This window comes from Neopsephotus bourkii, unplaced genomic scaffold, assembly GCF_033783945.1.
Source record: "Neopsephotus bourkii isolate Nb327-2 ecotype Australia unplaced genomic scaffold, CSIRO-AGI_Nbou_v1 NB_1308, whole genome shotgun sequence".
In the NCBI taxonomy this organism is placed as follows: domain Eukaryota; kingdom Metazoa; phylum Chordata; class Aves; order Psittaciformes; family Psittacidae; genus Neopsephotus; species Neopsephotus bourkii.
In genome coordinates this window covers 109,716-131,823 of record NW_026901790.1, presented here as the reverse complement: position 1 = coordinate 131,823, position 22,108 = coordinate 109,716, and the positions used below count along the sequence as shown (strand labels likewise).

Below are 22,108 nucleotides of genomic sequence, written 5' to 3'. Positions count from 1 at the left end.
GTTGGAACTGAATGAGCCTTCAGGTCCCTTCCAGCCCAACCCAGTGTGGGATTAAACCAGCACAGGTTCTTCTTTTTAAATGCTGCCTCCCATTTAAAAACAAAGAGACCTTTCTGAGCCTTACAAAGCTTTGATCCCATGGCACAGAGACCTGCTTCTGTGCGCTCTCTTCTTAAACTCTCTTCTCATTGCAATGGGGACCAAATCATAAAGAGTTCTGCAGGTGGCAGCGTAGAATCCATCTGCAGAAGTTCTGCTGCTATGAACCATGAAAACTATGAGCAAAGACAGGGCAAATACAAGAGAACTGAGGGGGGATTTCTCCTCTCTCTCCTCTCCTCCACCTCTAAACCCGGGTGGGGAAAGGCAGTATATTACAAAAGACAGTGTCAAGCACTACACCAAGCATATAAAACAGAGCAGATGATTGGACAGATCACTGCAAAACAACTTCTAAGCCACATGTAAAAACAATGCCCAAACCCCTTAAAGAATGATGAGGATACAATCACAATGCAAGAGGAACACGAAGGGGCTTTTCCCCACTTCCACACCTTCTGGCTTCCCTTCCCATGCCGCCTCTCCTAACTCCACTTTCACAAGCTCCTGGGAGTGCAGTTCTGCATCCTCCCAGCGTACGTGAATGGTGGGCTGATGCTGTTAATCGATGAGACCCTGGAGCTCCTCATCAGTCAGCTCATTGACTTGCATGATCTTTTCCAGGTGCTCCATGTAGCGGGCATGGTCCTGCAGGAAGTGTGGTACCCTCATGTTCTCAATCACAGCTAATCCTTTCAGGCGGTCCACATCTTCATAGGAGATCTGCAAGGAAGGGCATGGTTTAGCTCCACACTGCAGGCCTCTTACTCCTCTGCTGTGACTCCGAATGCTCTCTTGTAGGTGAGAAAATACTTTGGAGCATTTGGGGATTTAAAAGCTTGTGAGACCTCTGAAAACGTGAGTGGGGTTGGGTGTAGATGAGCTCTAAGGTCCTTTCCAACCCAGACCGTTCTGTGATCCTCTGAGGAACCGTGTGCCTCAGTGGAAGGTGCAAAAAACCCCATACCATTTGAGCAAATACCCCACTGCCTGGTGCTGCTTTCGGTGCAATCAGTGAACACACTGGTGGCACCCTGGATGAGAATGACCTACAGCAGCTGCAGGAGCTGAGGGGGAAACAATGGAGCACACTGGAGTCTCTTCTCAGAGGTGGGAAGGTTGACATGAGAATGGCAGAAACACTGTGCCAAAGCCTGGGGGATTAGGAAGGGAGTGCAGGACAGCATGCTATGGGAAGCAGGGAGGCTCCAGCTTTAGGAAGGGCATGGTGGCAGCTGACCTGGACTCTGATGCTTTTGTTTTCACTAGCACTGTGCTTATGCAAAGGTAAATTAAAAGGCACCTCTGGTAACTTACTATAGCATGGGCAACCCTTAAGCACCCCGGTTTGTGGTTTTTCCCATTCAATAGCATGGCAGAGACTGGGTTTGCCACTTGTCCACTGGAGACCAGAGCTCTCTGGGTATAGGTGTGACCCTCCCCAGTGTTTTCCAGCTACTACAGGACACACTACTTCTTCCCTAATGGAAGCTGAGATTTTTCTCCATAGCCTCATGATTCTACAAGCTAAGGCTTCAAGTCCTGAGCCCACAGTAGCTCAGGGTGCTGTGAGTGATGGTGCAGGAAGGATCAATGCTTTAGCTGTGGGGCCCGTAAGGACAGGACTGGGCTCCTTGGGCAGCCACCCAGTGTGATGCTATCCATGTGGCCGGTGCTTTGTCTAACCCTGTGTGTCCTGGGTGCCCTGCAGACAGAAGCATAGGTACTGGCAAACCCCAAGCCTGGCTGTGCTTGCTGCCTGGCGCATCCTGCTTCCTCACAGCGGGTTTGTGTGCGGTGGGGTGGGAGGGAGCCTTCCACCCTTTCCACCCTGTGTTCCAGTAAGGAGCTGAGCGCTCCTGGGAACAGTCTGGCCTCTTAGCAAGTGATGGTTTCTGCTTGGGAAAGGGTAAAGTGAGCATGAATGATCCACCAATGTACAAGGGCCGTGGAAGGGCTCTCTGGAAAGATAGGGTGGTGTTACCCAGAACACCAAGCCTGATTCATGGAGGCGGCCAGAGATAGCTGCGTATCTCACTGGTGACAACAGGAACAAAGGCTGCAAGGAGAGTGAGCGTGCAGCTGGGTGCACACCCCTGCTTTCCCAGCTACAGGGTACACCCTGGTGAAATAGCCAAGCCTACGCCCATGCCCAGGGTTCCTCAAGTCACTGGGATGCTGCTGTTTGAAGATGGTGTGGCACTGCACCTGATCAGGAGTAGATACAGAAGGGCTGTATGAAATCATATCATCTCTCAGTCTGGAGGCACAGCAGTAAATGAGACTGAATACTGAGCTTCCTTCCCGTCCCTACTTGAAATGCTACCTCTTTGCTTTCCAAAGGCAAGAAAAGGGGCACTTTCCACCTTTCTGTTCAGGGTTTCTGTTACTGCTGCAACCCAGAAACAACTATCTGCTCTGAGGCATGCTTTGAATGGGATGTGTTTCCCCAGTCCTTGCAACTGCTGAAGGAAACTCACATCCTGAGGGCAACAAACCAGGTTTTCATCCTACTGCTCCTTCTCAAAAGGACATTTTCAGGCTTCAGGCTCTTTCCTTAGGCACTTTCAGGTACGCTGGCCAGCCTGCATGTGTTCTGTTCCCACACACTGCTCTCTACTGCATTGTAAGCAATGTCAGAAGCATCAGGAAGGCACGGCTGCCTCCATCAGCCTGATCTTTAGTGCTTGAATGAAAACAGGAGACACACAGGCTTCAGCATGGCTCTGCCTTAAACACATTCAGTTCTTCAACACAGTGATTTGATTTTACTACTGTGTTAGCTACCTGCTAAAGCACAGAAGCTGTTTGTTGTCAGCACTCCAGTTGACTGCTGTGGTTCCCTATCATGTTCATATCCTCATTGTATTTGCAATGGAAAGATGCCCACGGTAGTCACGCTGAGAAAGATGAGCTCGTTTGTTACGATGCAACCCAAAGGCAATGCAAATATTCCCAGTAAATGCTGGCCTTCCCTATATTAAACCATCTGCTCCTTGGTCTAACCTGGCAGCCAGGCCAGCCATGCTTCACACTCCCTCTGGAACAACCTGATCCTCCCATTCCACCCTTAACAAACAAACCAATCACCCTTTAGAAGGGTGATAAACTCAGAGTAAGCACAGCCTGGAGCTCAGTGCAAGCTCTGTGTTTCCCTGTGCTCCCAGAACTTGCTTTTCTTGTATGGAGGTGTTGAAGCAGGACCAGTAAGCGTCAGCAAGGTGAATGCACTGCAGCATCTCTCCCATGAGGAAAGGCTGAGGGAGCTGGGGCTGCTCAGCCTGCAGAAGGCTCAGGCTGATTCTACCATCATGAACACCTGATGGGAGGGAATGACACGGGATCTGGGCTCTTCTCAGCAGTGCCCACTGGCAGGGCAAGAGGCAGGGGGTTAGAATGCACAGAATGCCATCTGAACACAAAACACCTTTCTATGGTGAGGGTGCTGAAACACTGACACAGGCTGCCCAGAGAGGCTGCAGAGTCTCCATCAGAGGAGATATTCAAGGCCCAAGTGGACACGGTCCTGGGCAACCGTCCCTAGCTGACAGTGCTCAAGCACAGGGCTCAGACTGGCTCATCTGGAGAGGTGCCTGCAGACCTCTGTGGTTCTGTGATGCTGGGGAGCAGGCCCTGCTCTTCCACACAGGTTTCCAGTTGGACTGCAAAAGGGGAATGCAGCAAAACCATTCAGAGTGCTCTTTTAGACCCCTCTCTCGATTTCAGGAGTTTAAAGTCAAGCACTAGAATTAAACTGCTTGTAGACCTCTAATGTGAACGCCTTGCCATGTGGTTGTAGAGAGTCTGTAATCGTATGGCTAATGCCTTGGCATGTTTCTCAAGTGGCTTGACAATCCTGCAGACTCCCTGCAGAGAGAAGGGCATGAAGCAGGGTGAACTCGGTATTTCAGCAGGCATAAGCTGGGTGGAGTTAAGCAGGCTTGAAGCAAAAGCAAGTTTCAGAGGTGAAGGTTGCAGAGGCTTGTTTGATAGTGCAATTTTCTGTTCAGAGCTTCTCACCTTGGTTCAGTTCCCTGAACAGCTCTGCTCACCAGTATGGGTACTTCTGACACTAAAGGCAACACGTGTGGACCAAAACCCTCCATCATAACATGCCGCTTCCCTTTATAGCCCACTGATGGCCAAGGAGGCAGAAACGGTGGTGTACCAGCTCTGAATGGAAGCATAACAACATGGATTTGAATCCTGGTTTATGTGAGTATGAGCCCTGCTTTATGAACTGGGAAGGCTCTGGTTCAGGAAGCGTGACAGTTTCTGCACTCCTCATTGTGACTTTGAGAGCAAACAAGCAATGGCAGTTAGAGTGACACAAAACCTGTTCTGTGAGTGTAAAACTGACGTGTATTGGGGGAAAAGAAACAAAACCAACTGAGCTTTACAAATCACTGCAGGTGCCGTCAGTGAGAGAAGTGTTAAATGGCAAACTCCTTGTTGTGGATGGGGATGTGTCAGCATCAAATGGTTCATTCTGCTTTCGACCAGGACCACCACCTTACCCAGCACTAGCTGCCCAAGGCAGTCCATTGTACTGCAAGTCAGATACCAGCTGTAAAGGGAGGGAAGTCTGAGGAATATGACCATAAACTCTTGAATGTGATAAGTGAGGAATGAGGAGAAGCTGGTACAGATTTGTTTGGAGCTCAGGTATCTGTAACTTGCAGTGTGTGATACGGGTGCTGTGCAGAACAGAGACTGAAGGGAAGCAGAGCACGGTGACTCCCAGCTCTGCTGGAATGAACCAGCTGTGGTAGGAATGAGAGCACTCACCTTCCCGAGGGCTGTCAGAAGGTAGAAATCAATGGAGTCCCTGTATCGCAGGAGTCGGAGGATGCCATCCAAGTACACCTGATCCTTATTGAAACAGCCTAAAAGGAAGCAGGAGACACTGTACTCCATCAGGGTCTGTTCAAGGCACATTCCAGGAGCCATCATGGGCAGAGCCACTGTGTTTTTAACAAACCAGGTGTTTGTATCTGAGGCTTTGCAAACCTTCCCCCAAAGGCAGTAGAGGGCTAAACCCACCAGCCAGGGAAAGAAACCAGACGCAGAAATGGTGCCTGTGAGCACCCCCAGCACTGTTACACCTCTCGTAATAAACACCAAAGGAGGTCAGACTGTGTGAACTCCTTCAGGGTTCTGCAGTTTCCATCCCCACTTCCAAGAACAAACCCCATCCGTGAGTGCATTCGGTCTGGAAGCCCCACGGAGGTGCATTTCCAACCTTGTTCCCTACAGCAGGAATCCTGCTGCCCCATCTGGGACAGGGCACAGTCCCACGGCCCTGTTTGGAAGAGGTTTTAGTGGGTGACACGAGGAAAACCTGCCTGGGGTACAACAGCAGGGAAGACAAAGAGGGAACGCACCTGGCTGTGATGTGTCAGTCCACCCCCTCTTGGCTCGTACGCAGTAATCCCACCTAGTGTTGGGGTCCCTGACGAACTTCCCCAGGTCCTGGAAGAGCTGGCTGAAGGACATGTGGCTGGCCTGGTACACGGTGTAGTAGAGCAGGGCAGCTCTCCAGAGGAGGGGGTCTTTGCGGAACAGGACGCTGTGGATGCTTGCCAGCCCCTCTTCTGTGGGGTTGATTGGCTTCAGGCCATGTTTTCTGCGTCCGTTCCAGTTGCACCAAGGCTGGCTGTTGTTGTTAAAACCCCGAAAGTAATGAGTTCCTGAAGAGAAAAGAGTATGGGACTTACAACGGTAGCATCTAATGATTCCCATATATATATATATGTAATGTGGAAGGAGATGCCTACTCCGAACTGGTAGGACTGGGCACTTGTCTACAACAGCGAATTCTGTCTGATGTAGGCACACGGTGCAATTATTCACCTGCTGCCTGCAAATGGGACTCCCACAAATCCCTAAGGAAAACAAATGTCAGCAGGGGCTCGAGTTCCCAAATCCATGGAAAGGAATTCCCAACAGCACCTTACACGCTGAACGCCTCTAGCATAGGCCAGGCACTGTAATGGACAGAAGGAAGGAGAATCAGAGTGAGCAGGCAGAAATGCTGCCTCTTGAAGGTGGTTTCCCAGCCCTACCATTGCTTTGGAAGAGGCTGTGTCCCCTGACAGTGTGGGTTATGTGAGTCTCCAGTTGAAATCCAGGCAGTAGCCAGGTTCACCCAGTTTTGATGTACTTGATTTGAGCAAGTCACTGAAAACCTTACAGACACCTTCCATAGGGTTGGGCCAAGCTTGTGTAATGCAAACCCAAGGCAATCTTGCCCCATTTTAGGGGGCACTGGGTAAATCCTTCACACCTAAAGCACGCCTACTTTGCAAGCAGTGCAGCAGAATGGAAGCAGATTTACCCCGTGAAACGGCTGGTGCTGAGGTTGAACTTGCACCTTTTTGTTTCCCTTTGTTGTTTTTAACTGCAGACTGGCTCTAAACTGGTCTCCTGAGCAAAACGCCCCTGAGCAGTGACACCACAGGAGGTATGGCCGGAGCAGAGCCTCTCAGCTAGCATCATCTGGGGGATGACACTCTGCCTGCTCCAAGGTTCCTCAGTGCGGTAAGTGGGAGAGCTGCGGGGCTCACTTCCAAAGCTCACTCCTGACCTAACCTACAATGCAGATGTGCATGAACCCTAGGAATGCTTTCAGTGCACGGTGCAGTGATAAACAGGCTTCTCCTTCCCTTGAACCTACAGCATAGGTTTTCAGATAGGAATGTTCCTTCTGTAGATGTACAGTGCCTGGCCATCATTGCAAGACAAGTAAGAAGGCATGCAAGCACTGCCCTCTGCATGAGAACTGATGTCACGCTCGTACCAATTTCATGCCTCAGCATCCCTTCCAGCCAGTGCTCTCGCGCAGTGGAGATGTTGATAGTGAGAGTGGGGCGGCCGTTCAGCACTGTCATTGAGGCTCGAGACAGCAGGTCCTCCGTGAGATGGACCACGATCTGAAGATGAGAGAGTGCAGGTAGCAAAGAGCTCTCTTCCCCCTCTGACCCCCCCATTAGTGCAGTACTCGCTGGTCCCTTCACCTTCACAGCTCTTCTTTGCTCCCAGGAATGGAGTGGGAGAGCCTCTTGTGACTCCCCTGAGCTGTCTGTGCTGCTGACAGGCCTCAGGTCTCAGCGTGTGCACTGAGACACACACCTGATTTCCTCAGCTGTCCCTACATACCTTGGTACTACTGAGAACTGAAACACCAGACAAGCACACACAACTGAACTGGTGTCTGTATACTCGACTGTCTGAAACCATCTTAGTTGCAATTCGAAAGCCATATCAGTAAGAGGGGGAAGCACTCTGTACCTGATCCCCTGCTACATGATGCAGAATTGAGGTATCATTAAAATACTGGTACTGGTTTAGTTTATGCCAGGAAAACAAATATACAGACCATACATGTATGTTTGGTGTACGTATAAATGGTGTGTCTATATTTATATACCATTTAGTTCTTACTTTCTGATTACCAGTGGGAAACTGGTAATCAAAACAAAAGCTGCCAGAGAAGGACATTGATGCAAATTGATGTATTTGGTCATTTTTGAGTTTAAAAAGACTTTTAAACAAGTGAATGGGAGGAAGAAGGGAAACTCTTTGCTGAAGACTAAGTAAGCATCTTTCCCTCTTCATGTAATGCCTACAGAAACAGCACTGCTCAGAGGAGTACAGGGGGGAGTACCTACAAGAGAGAGAGTTTTTTAGTATCAGTTAGCAGAAAAGGACCCAGGCAGGGGTCAATGGCATTAACATGACACTTCCCTGTGTTCAAGCCCCATCACTCAGCTGTCAGTCCCATCAATCCTGTATTTAGGATGCAGGAAGGATTTAGATTTACCACTTCCCTTTAACACCTCTCCGACTTGAGAGAGCATTTTCGAGCATGCTAAGGGTGATGTATGAACCCTGCTTTTGCAGAAAAAGGAAAGCATTTCCTGGAGAAGGATGTGGGATGGTTGGTGAGGATGTAGGGCCCTACTTCCATGAAGACAACCCAAGACAAAATGGAGGCAAAGGGAGGTAAAAGCACAGCGAAGACCCAAAATGTGGTATTTTTGTTCTGCTTCCTCTAAACTATAGTTTTATAACCTCAGTGTTAGAGACAGCTGAAGCCTGGTACCAGTGTCCCATTGGAGCCTCCCCAGACGGAGTCATGAGTTTAACAGCTCCTCCTAATAATATCATGTTTGCAAATGAAACCTAGTTCCTAGGAAACTGGTTTTTGTCTCTTGAGCTCCCAGTGCTCACTGCCAGTGATCTCACCCAAGCCTTGGGCTGGGGCAGCTGCTGCTTTCATCTGGAGTAATTCTCTCCTCATATATTCAGTTTCATCTGACTTTTCCCATCAGTTCTGTGTAACTTGGTCAAAGGGGACTTTGGACATTCTGAAGGGTGGAAATCAGGGTGTTTTGCATAGGGGTCTAAAAATGAGGTGCTTACAGTCAGGCACTCAAACCAACTGAACACGCCACCCTCTTGCAGGCATTTCCATTCACTTATGTCACTTCCCTTTGTGCTGCTCCCTATAAATCAGCCTCCTGGACTGCTGCTTGTTTTTCTTGGCCTTTCCTTAACTCTTTCCTTTGGTGCTTGACCCAAGAGAGCGGGTGGCAGAACTGGTGCATAAATGGGAATGTGCTGGTCTCCAAGGAGCTGAATAAAGGGAAGGAAGGGTGTTGTTCTGGGGTACTCCCCATAGAGGTGAATTTGAGAGCAGGCACAGATGGATGAGGAAAGAGGCTCGGAGATGGCTGAAGCATTCACAAGGGATCTGCATCGTTCCAATTGTTCAGCAGTTAGACTGGGCCCAGCCATGAGAAGAATAGGATGTAAGGAATACTGTTTCCATTAAGGAGGAAAGGCCTCGCAGATGGTCCCTGGGGCCCATCCACGTGTCATTTCTAAGAGCTCCAGTGGGTGACTTACCTCCCCAAGACAGCCTTCTTTCACCATGTACTTCCTGACGTGGTTCCAGATGCGACTCTTGGTCAGCAAGCTGCCTCCGGTGGCCTGCTCAAACCTCTCATAGCTGCCGTACTTCTGCAGTGTCCGCTCCATGATGTTAATGGACTACAAAACACAAGAGCATAGCAAATATGAATGCAGTGGAGGAATGTGGAGTCTTTCTCTCCCTCTCTCTTTTTAACCTATACTGAGCTGCATCCAAAGGAGCGTGGCCAGCAGGTCGAAGGAGGTGCTCCTGCCCCTCCTCTCTGCTCTCACAGACCTCACTTGCAGCATTGTGTGCAGCTCTGGTGTCCTCAGCATAAGGACATGGAGCTGTCAGAGCAAGTCCAGAGGAGGCCACGAGGATGCTCAGGGGCTGGAGCAGCTCCTGTATGGAGACAGGCTGAGAAAGTTGGGGCTGTTCAGCCTGGAGAAGAGCAGCTTCCAGTATCTGAAGGGGGCCTATAGGGATGCTGGGGATGGGCTCTTCATTAGGGACTGGAGTGACAGGACAAGGGGTAATGGGTTCAAACTGAAACAGGGTTAGATATAAGAAGTTCTTCACTGTGAGAGTGGTGAGGCACTGGCTGAGGCTGCCCAAAGAAGTGGTAAATGCTTCATCCCTGGCAGTGTTCAGGGCCAGGCTGGACGCAGGGGCTTGGAGCAAGCTGCCCTAGTAGGTGTCCCTGCCAGGGGCTGGAACTGCATGAGCTTAAAGATCCCTTCCTACACAAACCAGGCTGGGATTCTGTGATTTAAACCTTTAGTTTAAATCCCAGTATTCCTTTATAACCACCCAACCTGAAGGAGGCATGTTTAATTAAACAGGTAGTGTGGTACCAACCGTCCCGCTGCTGCTGGAAGGCCCTTGTGGGTGGAGAGCAGAGAATGATGCCTATGATGTGATCAGAACTCTGCTTATTGGAGATATTACTGGTAGGGCATGAAATGCTTGTGCCCAGTAATCTCCTTCCCAACATGTCACTTCAGCCCTTTGAAAGACAGTGAGGAAGGGAACTTCTTGCCCAGCAAGAGCCCAGCTACAGGGAATGGCTTTTTCCACAGATAAGGTAGCAGAAGCTCCCAAGAATCCCATAGAGAAAAAAAGCATTACCTTAAGAATGAATGTTCTTGCTAAGAAAACACCATTAATGGTGAAGGTGGAAACTCTGCAGATGGGATCTTCCTGTTGTACACTTAACCCCATGCCTGAAGCTGGTAACAAGCTGCTTGCTTCCAGCTATGTAATTCTGACACTGTCAGATGGATTGGCCATGAAAATAGGATTCATTCTGTATCTGTCACAGCTGCTAACAATCCTATTCTGGTTGGGGGTTTTTGGGGTATTGAGAAAGTCATTACACTTAAGCCTTCTCATTGCTGAACATCCATTCTCTTGGTTAAGGGTGCCCACTGCTATCACCTTCTCCTTTGACTGTTTCAAGCTAAGCACAAGTCCCAGTGGGCAGGTGTGACTCTGGAAGCACTGAAACAAGAGGGAGAACCATCACACACAGGTACATGGGAGAGGCCCTGGCCCTAGTGATGCTGGAAAAGGTCTGGGATATTTTGGACCCCAAGCACTGAATACAGCAGCAAGGCCTTCATTCTTCTCTGAGATGAACTGGCTCCAAGTCGGGTGTTGCACCAACTTGCTGGGAAAGGGGAAAACCCAGACCAGCATGCCAGCTCTTGCCTGTTCCAACAGCCAACTGCGAGCTGATTTCCCAGCCTCTGGGGAGCAGATACTGGTATTGCCACAGTTCATAAGGCCAAACTGTAAACCCTTCAGCAACAGGTTAAAAGAAATGGAGAGAAAGGACGATGTGGCTGGGGCAGGTTCCAGGTTAGGAGCAGTAATCCCTGTTCTGTTCTCTATTATCTAAAAGGTCTGCTTTAATCCCTCTTATTGCTACCAAAGAGTACCAAAAGAAGCAGCAGTCAAGACAAATGCCCCTACGCTGTCAGCTCATCCTATGTTCAGAAGCAGCTCTGCTACTAAAGGGCTGCAGCCTCTGTTCAGCCCTGTGGGACAGGCAAGGCTGGCAGGCCCCATTCCTTTCCTCCCTGCAGAGCTTATCTGCTGGAGGAGGAAGCTTCCCAGGTGTGTGTGTAGGTAACACAAGGAGGTACCAGGTGGAACCTGTCTGTGTAATCTACAGCCATAAAACCGTGCCTGCCCTCCCTTGTGGGTCAAGGGGGAATAACGGAGAGAGGTAAGAGCAGAGATTTTTAGAGCAGTGTATTCAGTCTGTAGTGCTCTGAGTTCTATTCAGTGTTTAAAATGTGCTTTCTGGGCTTGTTCTTGGTGTGATAAGGAGTGTGTTTGAGTCATGTAGAGCTGGTAGAAATGTTTTTAATGAAAAGCTTTCCAAATACTTTATAAGGAATTAAATATTAATACTTACATGTTTTTTGCCTGAGGCTGTGTTCTGAGATGAGCCTATACTCCTACCATAGTATCACCAGAGGCGACTGATCTACAGTCCCTTGTAGCAGAGGAGAGATGTTTGTGAAGCACCCTGAGAACATACTGCCACTTGGATGGCACCGTGTGCTTTGTGTTAGATACTAACACACCTTAGCTACAGATCTTCCTTTAGTGGGACTTTGTTCCTAGTGGGGAATGAGGGGTTTTGCAGTCCAGTGCTTTTTGCATCCAGTGCCATGCTCTTGGATCTTTAACATGTGAGGTTACGTGGATGTTGCAGAGGATTACCCAGTGTTGAAAGCCACCTTGTTCAGCCTTCCAGCCCCACATAACTGTTCTTCCAACATCTGATAGACCTGCTAACTGCACACTACTTGGATTGATGACTTAAAAGGTGAGTAATGCAAACACTTGCAGTAAGACACAACTGGTACATTGATGAACTGAAAGCTGCTCTATTTTGATGAGTACAAGGGGGAATGATGAACAACTCTTCCACAGGGGGAGCAATCAACAAAATGATGGGGTTTTCCTTTCTAAATACCTATGTATAGAAAAATGTATCTCCTGCCTTCAAGCAGAGTTCAAAGAAAGAGGTGTTAACACTTGAAGCTGCATGTAGTTCCCCTGCTGATTCTGGTTAAAGCAAATGGCAACTGTTAAGCCATCTGCTCTGCAAACACTGGGACAATTACTCCTAGCCAAGTGTTGCCACCTCTCCCATCTGTGCCAAATATAACAAACACTTCCAGTGTTCCTTAACTCGATTAAGAAAGCTGAACAGTGAAGCACAGGCAGCCTGGGCCAGAAGGAGCTAACCAGAAAGCAGTCAGAGCACTCAGAGCAGGCAGTGGCTGCACTGACCTTGGAACGCAGCAGTGAGCATTGATTTCGGTACTATTAGACATGGCAGTCAGTGTGAAGAGCTGCAAGTCTGTGTGCTCTTGTTTGTTCCCAAGTCCTCCCCCCGAAGGGCACATCCTGTGTGACCCAAGAGCCAGCCTTATGGTGGAGGAAACAACGTGGAGAGAAACAAAGAAACAGAACCAAGTGGAAGAGGTACATTTACAATGTGGTTTCAATTGGATTGATTCAAGGTGTTTATGCCTGTGAGGAGTGAATGAATGTGCTGGGCTGTGCCCATGGTTTAAAACCACTGAGCTGGCTAGAAGCCTGAGGGTAGGGTGAGTGCCTTACTGCAGCACTGCTGTGTTAATGGTTTCCAAATCCATAGCATTCTTTGCCTTAAAAAACATAACCCAAATAAAGGGGGCAGGGTATGATTCATCTTCCAGGCATGTTGCAATGATTCTGTATTAAGCAATTGCACAGATGTGCACAAAGGGCAAGAAGAAAACACAATCTATTTTAATGTCCTAGCGGGCTATGCATAGCTGGGGATAAAAGTATTATTGAAGTTATTAAGAATCCTCTAGAGCTCTGAAATGGCACCGTTTGCACTCATTTCACTTTAGTATCCTACCCCCCCCCCCCCCAAAATCAGTGAGTCCTGTCAATGAAAAGCTGGGTTTACAGAGATAATAGCCATAAAAGAGCAAGTTGCTGCAAGCACCATTCACAGGTTCCTGTAAAACAGGCATCATTCTGTTCATGGAAAGCAAAGCTTCCTAAAATATGTACAGCAACAAATGAAAGCCAGCGGTGCTTCAGTAAACCCCAACACTGGATTGGTCCTTGCTGCAGGGAAAAGGATGGATGCACACGGTTCTGGTTGTACTGCAGGCCCAGCTCATGGCACTGGGAGTACCTTCTCACAGCCAGAGGTATCGCTTCCTGTAAGACACCAGCAGGTACCTTCTGACAGATAAAACCTGCATGGCACAAGGAACAGCATAGAATGGTGGGGTTGGAAAGGCTCACCCTAAGGAAGTGCAAGTGCTCATGCAGTATTTGCTGATGGGAACGGTGAGGAATGCTGCTTTTTCTAGGTAGAAAACTTGCCTGGAGATGAGACTTTCGCAAGGGAGATGGAGCTGAAACAGAGAGTGCCACGGGCTGGGCTTGGGGCTGGGTTCAAGTCGCTCCTTTGGTCGTTCCTATGAAGTGGGAGTCATTGGCTCAGTATTTTGAGGAGGTAAGTGCCTTTCTTGGGAAGCACTCCTGGAACCTAACCTGACTCTGCTGAAACAGCCTACGTCCTCTGTAGGAAGTCTCAGAAATATCATAGCTCCTTGAGTATTCAATCCTTCATTGTGTTTTATAGCTGTTATAAAGCCTTTATTTTCCCATGCTTTGTATTTAAAGGGGAAAAGAGTAACAGAATAATACTGAGGAATCCCTCATTAATAGAATATCCGTTATTTAGGGGTGTGTGTTATTGTGTTGTTAAAAGAAGGGTAAGTTAATGATAGGCCTGTTCCATGAAACCATCTTGGATGAGATAACTTTTAAGGCTCTGCTGCCTCCTACTAAACAGGGTAATTTGTGTTAATCAGTTTGCTATATTAGTTATTGCTGCTTCGCTGTTGTATATGAATTATGTATATGTATATGATCACTGTTGCTAATAGTGCTATCTAACTCCAAGGCAGACTTGTAAAGGGGGCAGTCCTATTTGGTGTCGGTGTGATTTAGGGGGTTGTTTAGAAATCTGGAAGCGGGTTTGAAGTACAGAACAGGCTGTTCTCACAAAGAAAACCCAGCTACTGAGGGAAAACACAAACCAAGCCTTACAATAGAAGGGGCAGTAACACCTACCTGTGTTCTTGGATGTGAGAAAGTCGCACTCTTCACAAGCCAAGGGGCAGTTGTTAGAATCCATGGTACTTTAATTCATGTTATCTTTTTCCCCGTGTGTTTTGGGGAGGGGTTAAGTGAAACCCTCATATCACAAAGGAGTGAAACCCGTGGAAAGGCAGGATCTCCTCCCAGGGAATCACCAGAAACATGAGATGCTCTAGCAAAGATGATCAGCCTTAAGTCATTCCTTTTATAAGCCATTTAAAAATGGCAACAGCAGGAGGAGGACTGCTTCTGTTGTTATACAGGTAAGCACTGGGTTTTGTCCCTTGGGTCAAAGTTGAAAGCAAGGTCTTGCTCTTGGTGTGGGGGGGTTTGTAACTCAAAGATGGGAAGGAAGCCCAGGCAACACAGTAACAGGAATGTCTGCATCTATGTTACCAATGTGGCTGCATAGTACTGGGCTGGGGAGAGAGGTCTGTTTAAACTTAACCCCTCTCCGGAATGGAATTTGTCTGCTGCTCGATTGAGCCTCATGTATATGCAAATATCCTTTCCAAGCTGGCCTCGTGTATATGCAAATATCCTTTCCAAGCTGGCCTCGTGTATATGCAAATATCCTTTCCAAGCTGGCCTCGTGTATATGCAAATATCCTTTCCAAGCTGGCCTCGTGTATATGCAAATATCCTTTCCAAGCTGATTAAAACAAGCAACACCAACATCTGCTTACCCAGTAACCATGACCTCAGATAACTGCTGTCCCCTCCCAACCCCTGGGGCACCAAGAGGACTGGCAGGGTTTCTAAAGCCTGTTTAGGCATTGTATTTTCCCTGTATTACACTCTGCTTCGTTGCCTAAAAAGCTTTCTTGCCTTAGATCATGTTACATGTAAACCCAGTTAAAAGGAACTGTGTGTTTACCCTAGAGGATCCTGTAAATATTAGGAAGGGGTTCCTTTTTTAATAAAATCTATTTTATTTCAGTATTATTATCTATATATTGCTATATATTATGTACTATATATTGATAATATGTTCCTATACTACTAATATAGTATATATTACTACATATTATATGTACTACTATTGTATTCTTTGATGCATTTTTCAAACAGCAGGGGAGGATGTTAAGGAGAAATAACTTGCCACAAACGAAGCCAAACACCACCTTAACAGGGGTAGGAGAAACTCATCAGTGGAAAAGGAGGAAAGCCAGTAACTATACCTGCTTCAGGAACCTGTCGGATGCATGGCTGTGCTTAGCTAGCACATTTGGCAGAGCAGGGTTTTCATACTCAAATTGAGGGTTGTATGTAAAACCCGAGTTGAAGAATTGAATCTTTTCTTTCTCCACGTTGGAAGGCTTGATTGCAGTCAGTAAACAGAGCTTTCGGCCACAGGCATCGCCTTCTTTAGCATGGCTTTTGGAGGCCTGGGACTGCTTTGGCTTTGTTAGACTCCAGTGCCTCTTAGTTCTACTTTTGGGTCGAGGTGGCAGCCCTATGCTGCTCCCTGCAACCGAAACGCTGCTGGTGAACTTCATGCTGGTAGACACCGGGCTGGTGACAATGAGGGGGGCCTGTCTGCTGGTGCAGCACCAGCCAGGGCTGAGCAAGGGTAGCGGGGCCTTGATTTTGGGGTGCTCGTTGCTTCGGGAGGCGGTGGAACACTTGGTGGTCTTTCTGTGTTTCCTGTGAGCAGAGGGCTGCTTCGGAGCGTGGTGCTTTTTCTCCTCCTTGCTCTGCAGAAGGACATTGTAGCTACTCGTTCCTGTGGTGAAAATGTCCTTGAGGACCCCTGAGGGCGGGTGCTGGAGGCTGCTCTCGTCACTGATGCTCACTTTATGTTCTGCTGGTCTCAGGAGGGATTTCTTGGAAAGCTCTGTTTTACGCCAGTGAAGTTTTTCTGCATTGAAGAGGGGGAAAAAGAATAAAAGTAAGGACAAATTGAATTGTTCCATGCAGCAATATTAACCCTAGGGACTGGAAAGTGCAACATGAATGAAACACAAGCCTTGGTTTAACTGCAGTCACATCCAGTGCTTCTTAACTTCCTGACCTAGGGGAGAACTGTGGAATTCCGGATCTGTAAGATCCAGCTAAACAAGTATTTTATGCTTGGATCTCCATGTACGAGCGCGCTATTTGGAGCTAAGAACAAACTTGGTTAAAACAAGGCTCTGTGTAGGACACTATGAGTATTTACTCTTATATTAACCAATGTTCAGTCAAAACCTGCTTGATCTTTACCATGCAAGGAAGCCTTTCCATATGGATGAAGAGTAGCTTTAGAAATAGGAGTATGTGAGCAGTATTTCCAGTGAAGTGCCACGGGGATCTGTGCTGTGCTATCAGCAGTCTGGAGTGGGCTTAGCTGCAAAATCTCACTCACAGAATTCACTCTGGGAAAGGATGAGCACAGAGGAACGAGCCAGCCGCTGTGAATGACTTGCACCACCATACAAACTGTAGGGGAAGTTTAAGAGACTTCAGTTTGATGTATGCCTTCTTAATACAGACAATAAGGTATATTTAAAGAGGAGAGAGGTCAGCCAGTTACAAACACAGCCCTCAGAATCCTTAAGGCAATGAATGCTGCTGTTCCATCTATTTGATGCTGTTCTAAAACAACAGCTGCCTTGAAGCAAGCACTTGAGAAGCAACACTGCAAACCAAACTGAGGACAAGAAGAGAATAAGGTTCCTTTAATGAATGAATCCTCCTTTCTTGCTCTGACCCTGGCATAGCCTTCAGGGGAGACGGGTCCCTGGTGCAGGGCAACTGCATGGAAAAGTCATTGAGGATTAAAACTGTACTCGACACTTGTGCTGCTTTGTTAGAGACAAGGGACCTCTCCTCACTGCTTCTACCCATCCCTTCTCCCCTCAATCCGCTCACCCTACAACATTAGGACAGCTGAAAGTAAGGGCACAAACAGACCCTGCCACAGAGAAACGCTTCTGACTTGGGCACCTCAAGTGAACAGGAGGGATGGCCAGAGTCTGATGACAGCCGCAAAGGGGATTTGAGCTGCAGCCCACAGTTCTACATAGGTGAGCTGTAATTACTTTACATCCAGTAATTCCACTCTGAGTGGAACATTAGCAAAAGATCATTTAATGCCTCCAAGGGGAAAAAAACCACCTCAATAGCAGTTTAATTTCAGCTTTCTTTTCCCAGTGAAATTAGGTTTTGCTCCCAAGAGAAGCACCATGACAAGGTATTTCATGCTCTCTGTGTTCATGTCCATGTCCGTCTGTGTTCCTCAGTTCTCATGAAGATGCTGCCCCAAAAAGCAAAGACAGAGGTCCTGTTTGCACGGACACACGATGGGAATCTGCAGCCTGGGTGTTTCCTCCACTGGGAAGAGAGAGACGGAAGCATTACTGCTTTCCCCAAAGCATGCATGTCTTGTGCAAGGTAAGCTTGCGAGTTCTCTTTCTATTCTTGGTGTAGTGCTTGGCATTCCTGTTCACTTCTGTCAGGTTGTTCTCATCACATACGTGACCCCCTGCCTGCATGGCTTATCCTGCTTTACCACGAGCGGTCGTGGTAAGAAACCACAGTTCCCATCCCAGTATCAAAACACCTACCCGGAAACGAGGCAACAGAATAGGATGGCTGCTCTCACTTTATTCCTTGGCAAGGATTTGAGATGGACTTCAGACCTCCCCCAGTTATTGTCATAGGAGCCCCCTTACTTTGAAGGGCAAATGAAAAGCAAGGTTTCCAGGACAGCTGAGCACAGAAATGTTAAATTTCTGAGCATGTGACTGCTTCTGGAGACAAAACTGAAGCAGGAAATCACAGCCACTTCTGAAACCAGGCAAGGTAATCACGTAATGCCAGCAGTGGTAGTGCTTCCCCTTCTCTACTAAGCAATCAAACCCTAATGCCAGCAGTGGTAGTGCTTCCCCTTCTCTACTAAGCAATCAAACCCTAATGCCAGCAGTGGTAGTGCTTCCCCTTCTCTACTAAGCAATCAAACTGCTATGCACCAGGAATGGTTTGAATTAATACCACACTTGCATCTCAGAAGCGATCAATAGAAAACAGAATTCAAAGAAACCACTCAAAGTTACCTTAGCATCCCCCAACTCTTGTGTTGGTCCAGGACCAAGATCTCGTGATGGTAAGCTTTCAGGGGTAACAAGTGTAGTTGGCTGGTAATAAGTGCAGTTATGGCTAGATCATTTCCTGTGACCGAGTATCCCGAGTCAGTGATGTTAATCCCCTGCCAGTGTCACCAGTGGGGGGCAAGTGCTGAACACAAGCGCTGGCAGGTTCCATGTGCACAGGGCTGGTATCAGAAACAGTTGTCCCCAGTTCTGTACTTACTTTGTATGGGCAATCTCATAGCAAAGTGTTTTTTCAGCTGCCAAGCTAAGCATGTCTCCTGACTAAAGGAGGATGCAGTTTGATGCATATCTGTGCTGGAAACCCAGGCCCGGTGCTAATCCACTGCATTTGAGAGATTAGATTAAATAACTGCACTTTTCACATCAGTCACTTAACTCAGTCCTGTGCACATCATTATTTTACCAAATAAACTAGAAAATAACGTTTGAGATGATGTCAAAATCATGTTGCAAATGGGCAAACTGGAAAGTTCTTTCTCCAGTACATCAGTTTAATCTGCAGTAGTGATCATTTCCAACAGTGAGACACGTCAACCACACTAAAAGCACACTGTCTTCCAGGAAACCCAACTTACTCAGCTATATCCAGGAGTTTTCAAGGGTCAATGCCCGGTTATTGAAACAGGGGTCCAGTATTGTGAGTATAAGCCCCATTCACTGCACAGCTCGTGTTCTGAAAACATGCTTGAGGTGTCATACTGCTGTAAAGCAGCCTGGTGGAGAAAGGATTATCAACTGCCATTCATTACACAGATTGGCTAGCACTGATTTCCATCGTGTAAAATCTGGATGCCACAGAACAGGCATCAACAGATTACTTGTAAAAGGGATGAAAATGAAGGTCATTGCACTGTTGTATAACACTGTCCTGCACATCATGCTACAGAGCATGTAGCTTTTACCTTTTGTATCTCATCCATCCTGACTTCACACAGGTCAGATTTTGCAGCAGGAAAGCGTCAAAGAGCAAGTGCCCAAGCCTCCTTTGGGAACCTCCCTCAGATCATGCCATGTATGTACACAGATTGCCTTCATCACTCAGAATTCTGCAAGTTAAAAACCCTCACTATAACACAGGCATAGTCTCTCCCCAAAAGCTTTCCCATTAGGTTTACTTCCATGTAATGATAGCTTGTTCCTCTCTGCAACAACGCAGGAATAACAACATAGATCCTAGAGATGGGTGAATTGCTAAATGAGATGTGGAAGGTGATGATGTGAGGAAGCAGGAAGGAGGGGCAGAAGAGCTGCCTCTCCCCTTTTCTGCCATCATTAGAGTACGAAAGGACAGAAAACCCTCCTGTTCAATGGAAACTCCATCTGTCTTGGGCCAGAGTGGAACTCCACCCCTCTTCAGATCCGGTGTGTTTGTGCTGCCCCATAAGGTAAGTTCATCTCTATACATGCAGCTATTCCAGTGTCACTGCAGGGTGGGATTCTCATCAACCAATACCCCCAAGACCCACTCCTGGCTGCTCCCAGTGCAGTCTCCTCAGCCTGTAGTTCTGCTTGGAAATTACATCAAACCTAAACAAGGAGAAGATCCCAGTGAAAACACTCTGCAGCAGCAGCTGTACTGAAGGTTTTCCTATGTACCATGTATGCAGGATCACTGATCCCAGTGAAAACACTCTGCAGCAGCAGCTCTATTGAAGGTTTTCCTATGTACCATGTATGCAGGATCACTGATCCCAGTGAAAACACTCTGCAGCAGCAGCTCTATTGAAGGTTTTCCTATGTACCATGTATGCAGAATCACTGGTCCCAGCTCTATTGAAGGTTTTCCTATGTACCATGCATGCAGAATCACTGGTCCCAGCTGTACTGAAGGTTTTCCTATGTACCATGCATGCAGAATCACTGGTCCCAGCTGTACTGAAGGTTTTCCTATGTACCATGCATGCAGAATCACTGAATCGTTAGGGTTGGAAGGGACCTTTGGAGATGATTTAGTCCAACCCCCCCGTTAAGGCAGGGCCACCTGGAGCATGTCACCCATAATAAACACAGCCCCAACACCAGTTTTCCTATGCACACACCATCGGGCTCTGTTAACGACTCTGACCGCATGGTGAGGAGAGCGGTGGGGAAGCCGCCTGGCACAACCAGGCGCGCCTTCATCACCATCCTCATCCGCGTCCCCTGCCCCTCGCCCCGCAGGGCCCCTCCGCCCCCGGAACCCCTCGGCGCCCCCTCGGACGGGTCTTGTTCCGTGCCGGACCGGTTACCTGCGCGCTGCCCCGCCCGGCTGAGGGCCGCCGGGGCCGGTACTCACCGGTGACACGGATGGACTCCAGCATGGTGGTGCTCGGCCGGGCAGCGCCGCCGCTCTGCCCCGCTGCCTTCCCCCTGCGCGGGGAGGAGCGGGGAGCCCTGAGCAGAGGCGGGAAAGGAGCCAGCGAACCGCGCCGGACGAACCTCACCGAAGGCGGCTCGGCCCCGCCGCTCCACGGCACACTGAGCCCGGCTGGGCCCGGCCCGGCCGCTCCACGGCACACTGAGCCCGGCGGGGCCCGGCCTAACCCGGCCCGGCCGGCAGGAGCCGCGGGCGCGGAGCGGAGCCCCTGCCCCGCCCGCAGACTACAAGTCCCGGCATCCCCTGCGCCAGCCAATCGGGGCCGTGCGCGGGGCGGCGGCCGAGCTGCATCCTGGGAGTTGTAGTGCAGGGGACCTGAGGTATCCCTGGAGGGGCAGCGGCTCCGAGCTGCGCCCGGCCCATCGCCACAGGAGCCCCGCTGTACCCGCACGGCTTGGCCTCATGGATCGCGACAAGCACGGGTTCACCGCTTGATACCATCCTTGGAGTCCGGTAGGTACAACTGGCATTGAATTCAGTGACTGTGCTGCAATGCATTGATGAATACCGACTGTCATCATTGTAACTGATAACTGGGCTGATTGGGAATGATCTGTTGAACCTAGGGCTGGCAGACAAAGGGCTGCATGGGACAAGGGCGCTCAGCAGGGCTTGTGCCTGTTGTTATTTGCTAAGGAGAGCAGAGGAACTGCCCCAGAGCAGCAGTTTGGGGCGATAACCAGTTCTAGCAATGACGAAGGTTGCCATACACCAGTAAGTAGTAAACAGAACTTAAAGCAGAAGATAGGCTTTCCACTGTTGCTCTGCTTGTTTTGCAATGTGTTGCTTTGCTTGTGAAACCCTTCCTTGAAGTGTAATCTGTGCGTCTCGAAGTGCCTGTTGCACATCAGATAGAAACGAGTCATTCTCTGTTAGCACTTACAGCTGTGTAACCAGTTAATGTAGGCATGGTGTAGGAGGATTTTGTACTCTTCATGCAGGCTTAAGGACATTGCTGAAGTCACACTACACAAGCATACAGTTTAGTCTGTTCATGCATGTACTGCTCTGAATGGTCAACACTTACCAGAGAAAGCAGTTTAACTGAGAGGGACCTAACAGCACAACAGTGCTCAGTATACAGTGTGTGGATGTAGTGATGTGCCAGGGAGAGGAGAGCAGGGAACTGTGTGCTGCTTTGGTTCAATGGCGTGAATGCTTCCACTGTACACGTTCATCCTCTCCATAAGGCTGTTCTGTCAGGTGTAAGATCTGGCCATGCTGTCGTGTAGCAGAGATGGGGATTCCACAGATCATAGCTCAGGTACTGCTGAGAACCCCTTTCTGTGTCTCACCTTACTTCATGGCTCCTTCCTATAGGCAGTGAGTGGATGCTGAGCAGAGCTCTGTCTGCTTCCACACCACTCTTCAAAGGCAATAAGTGAGAAAGAAGAGTTTAAAGTACGTATTTTCACTGTATTACTGCCTCACAAAGGCACTCTTGGTGTGTTA

General features: G+C 48.5%; 1 protein-coding gene across 1 annotated transcript; it reads right to left on the bottom strand.

Annotated features, from left to right (window-relative positions):
* Positions 1–467: 467 nt before the first annotated feature.
* On the bottom strand, positions 468–20,651 carry MATCAP2 (microtubule associated tyrosine carboxypeptidase 2). Its single transcript, XM_061366131.1, has 7 exons — positions 20,576–20,651; positions 15,388–16,067; positions 9,010–9,153; positions 6,899–7,031; positions 5,484–5,789; positions 4,888–4,985; positions 468–822 (listed from the first exon to the last, which is right to left on the bottom strand). Exons 1-7 carry the CDS (start codon positions 20,598–20,600, stop codon positions 661–663), a joined length of 1,548 nt encoding a protein of 515 aa, XP_061222115.1. The 5' UTR covers positions 20,601–20,651; the 3' UTR covers positions 468–660.
* Positions 20,652–22,108: the final 1,457 nt, after the last annotated feature.

Bases quoted from the DNA above. Each gene is read 5' to 3' on its own strand.
- MATCAP2 (XM_061366131.1), bottom strand. From the start codon at position 20,600: ATGCTGGAGTCCATCCGTGTCACCG. The intron at 7,032-9,009 runs GTAAGTCACCCA...TCTCATCTTCAG, and splicing joins AAGAAGGCTGTCTTGGGGAG to ATCGTGGTCCATCTCACGGA. The intron at 823-4,887 runs GTGAGTGCTCTC...CCTTCCTTGCAG, and splicing joins TTCTGACAGCCCTCGGGAAG to ATCTCCTATGAAGATGTGGA.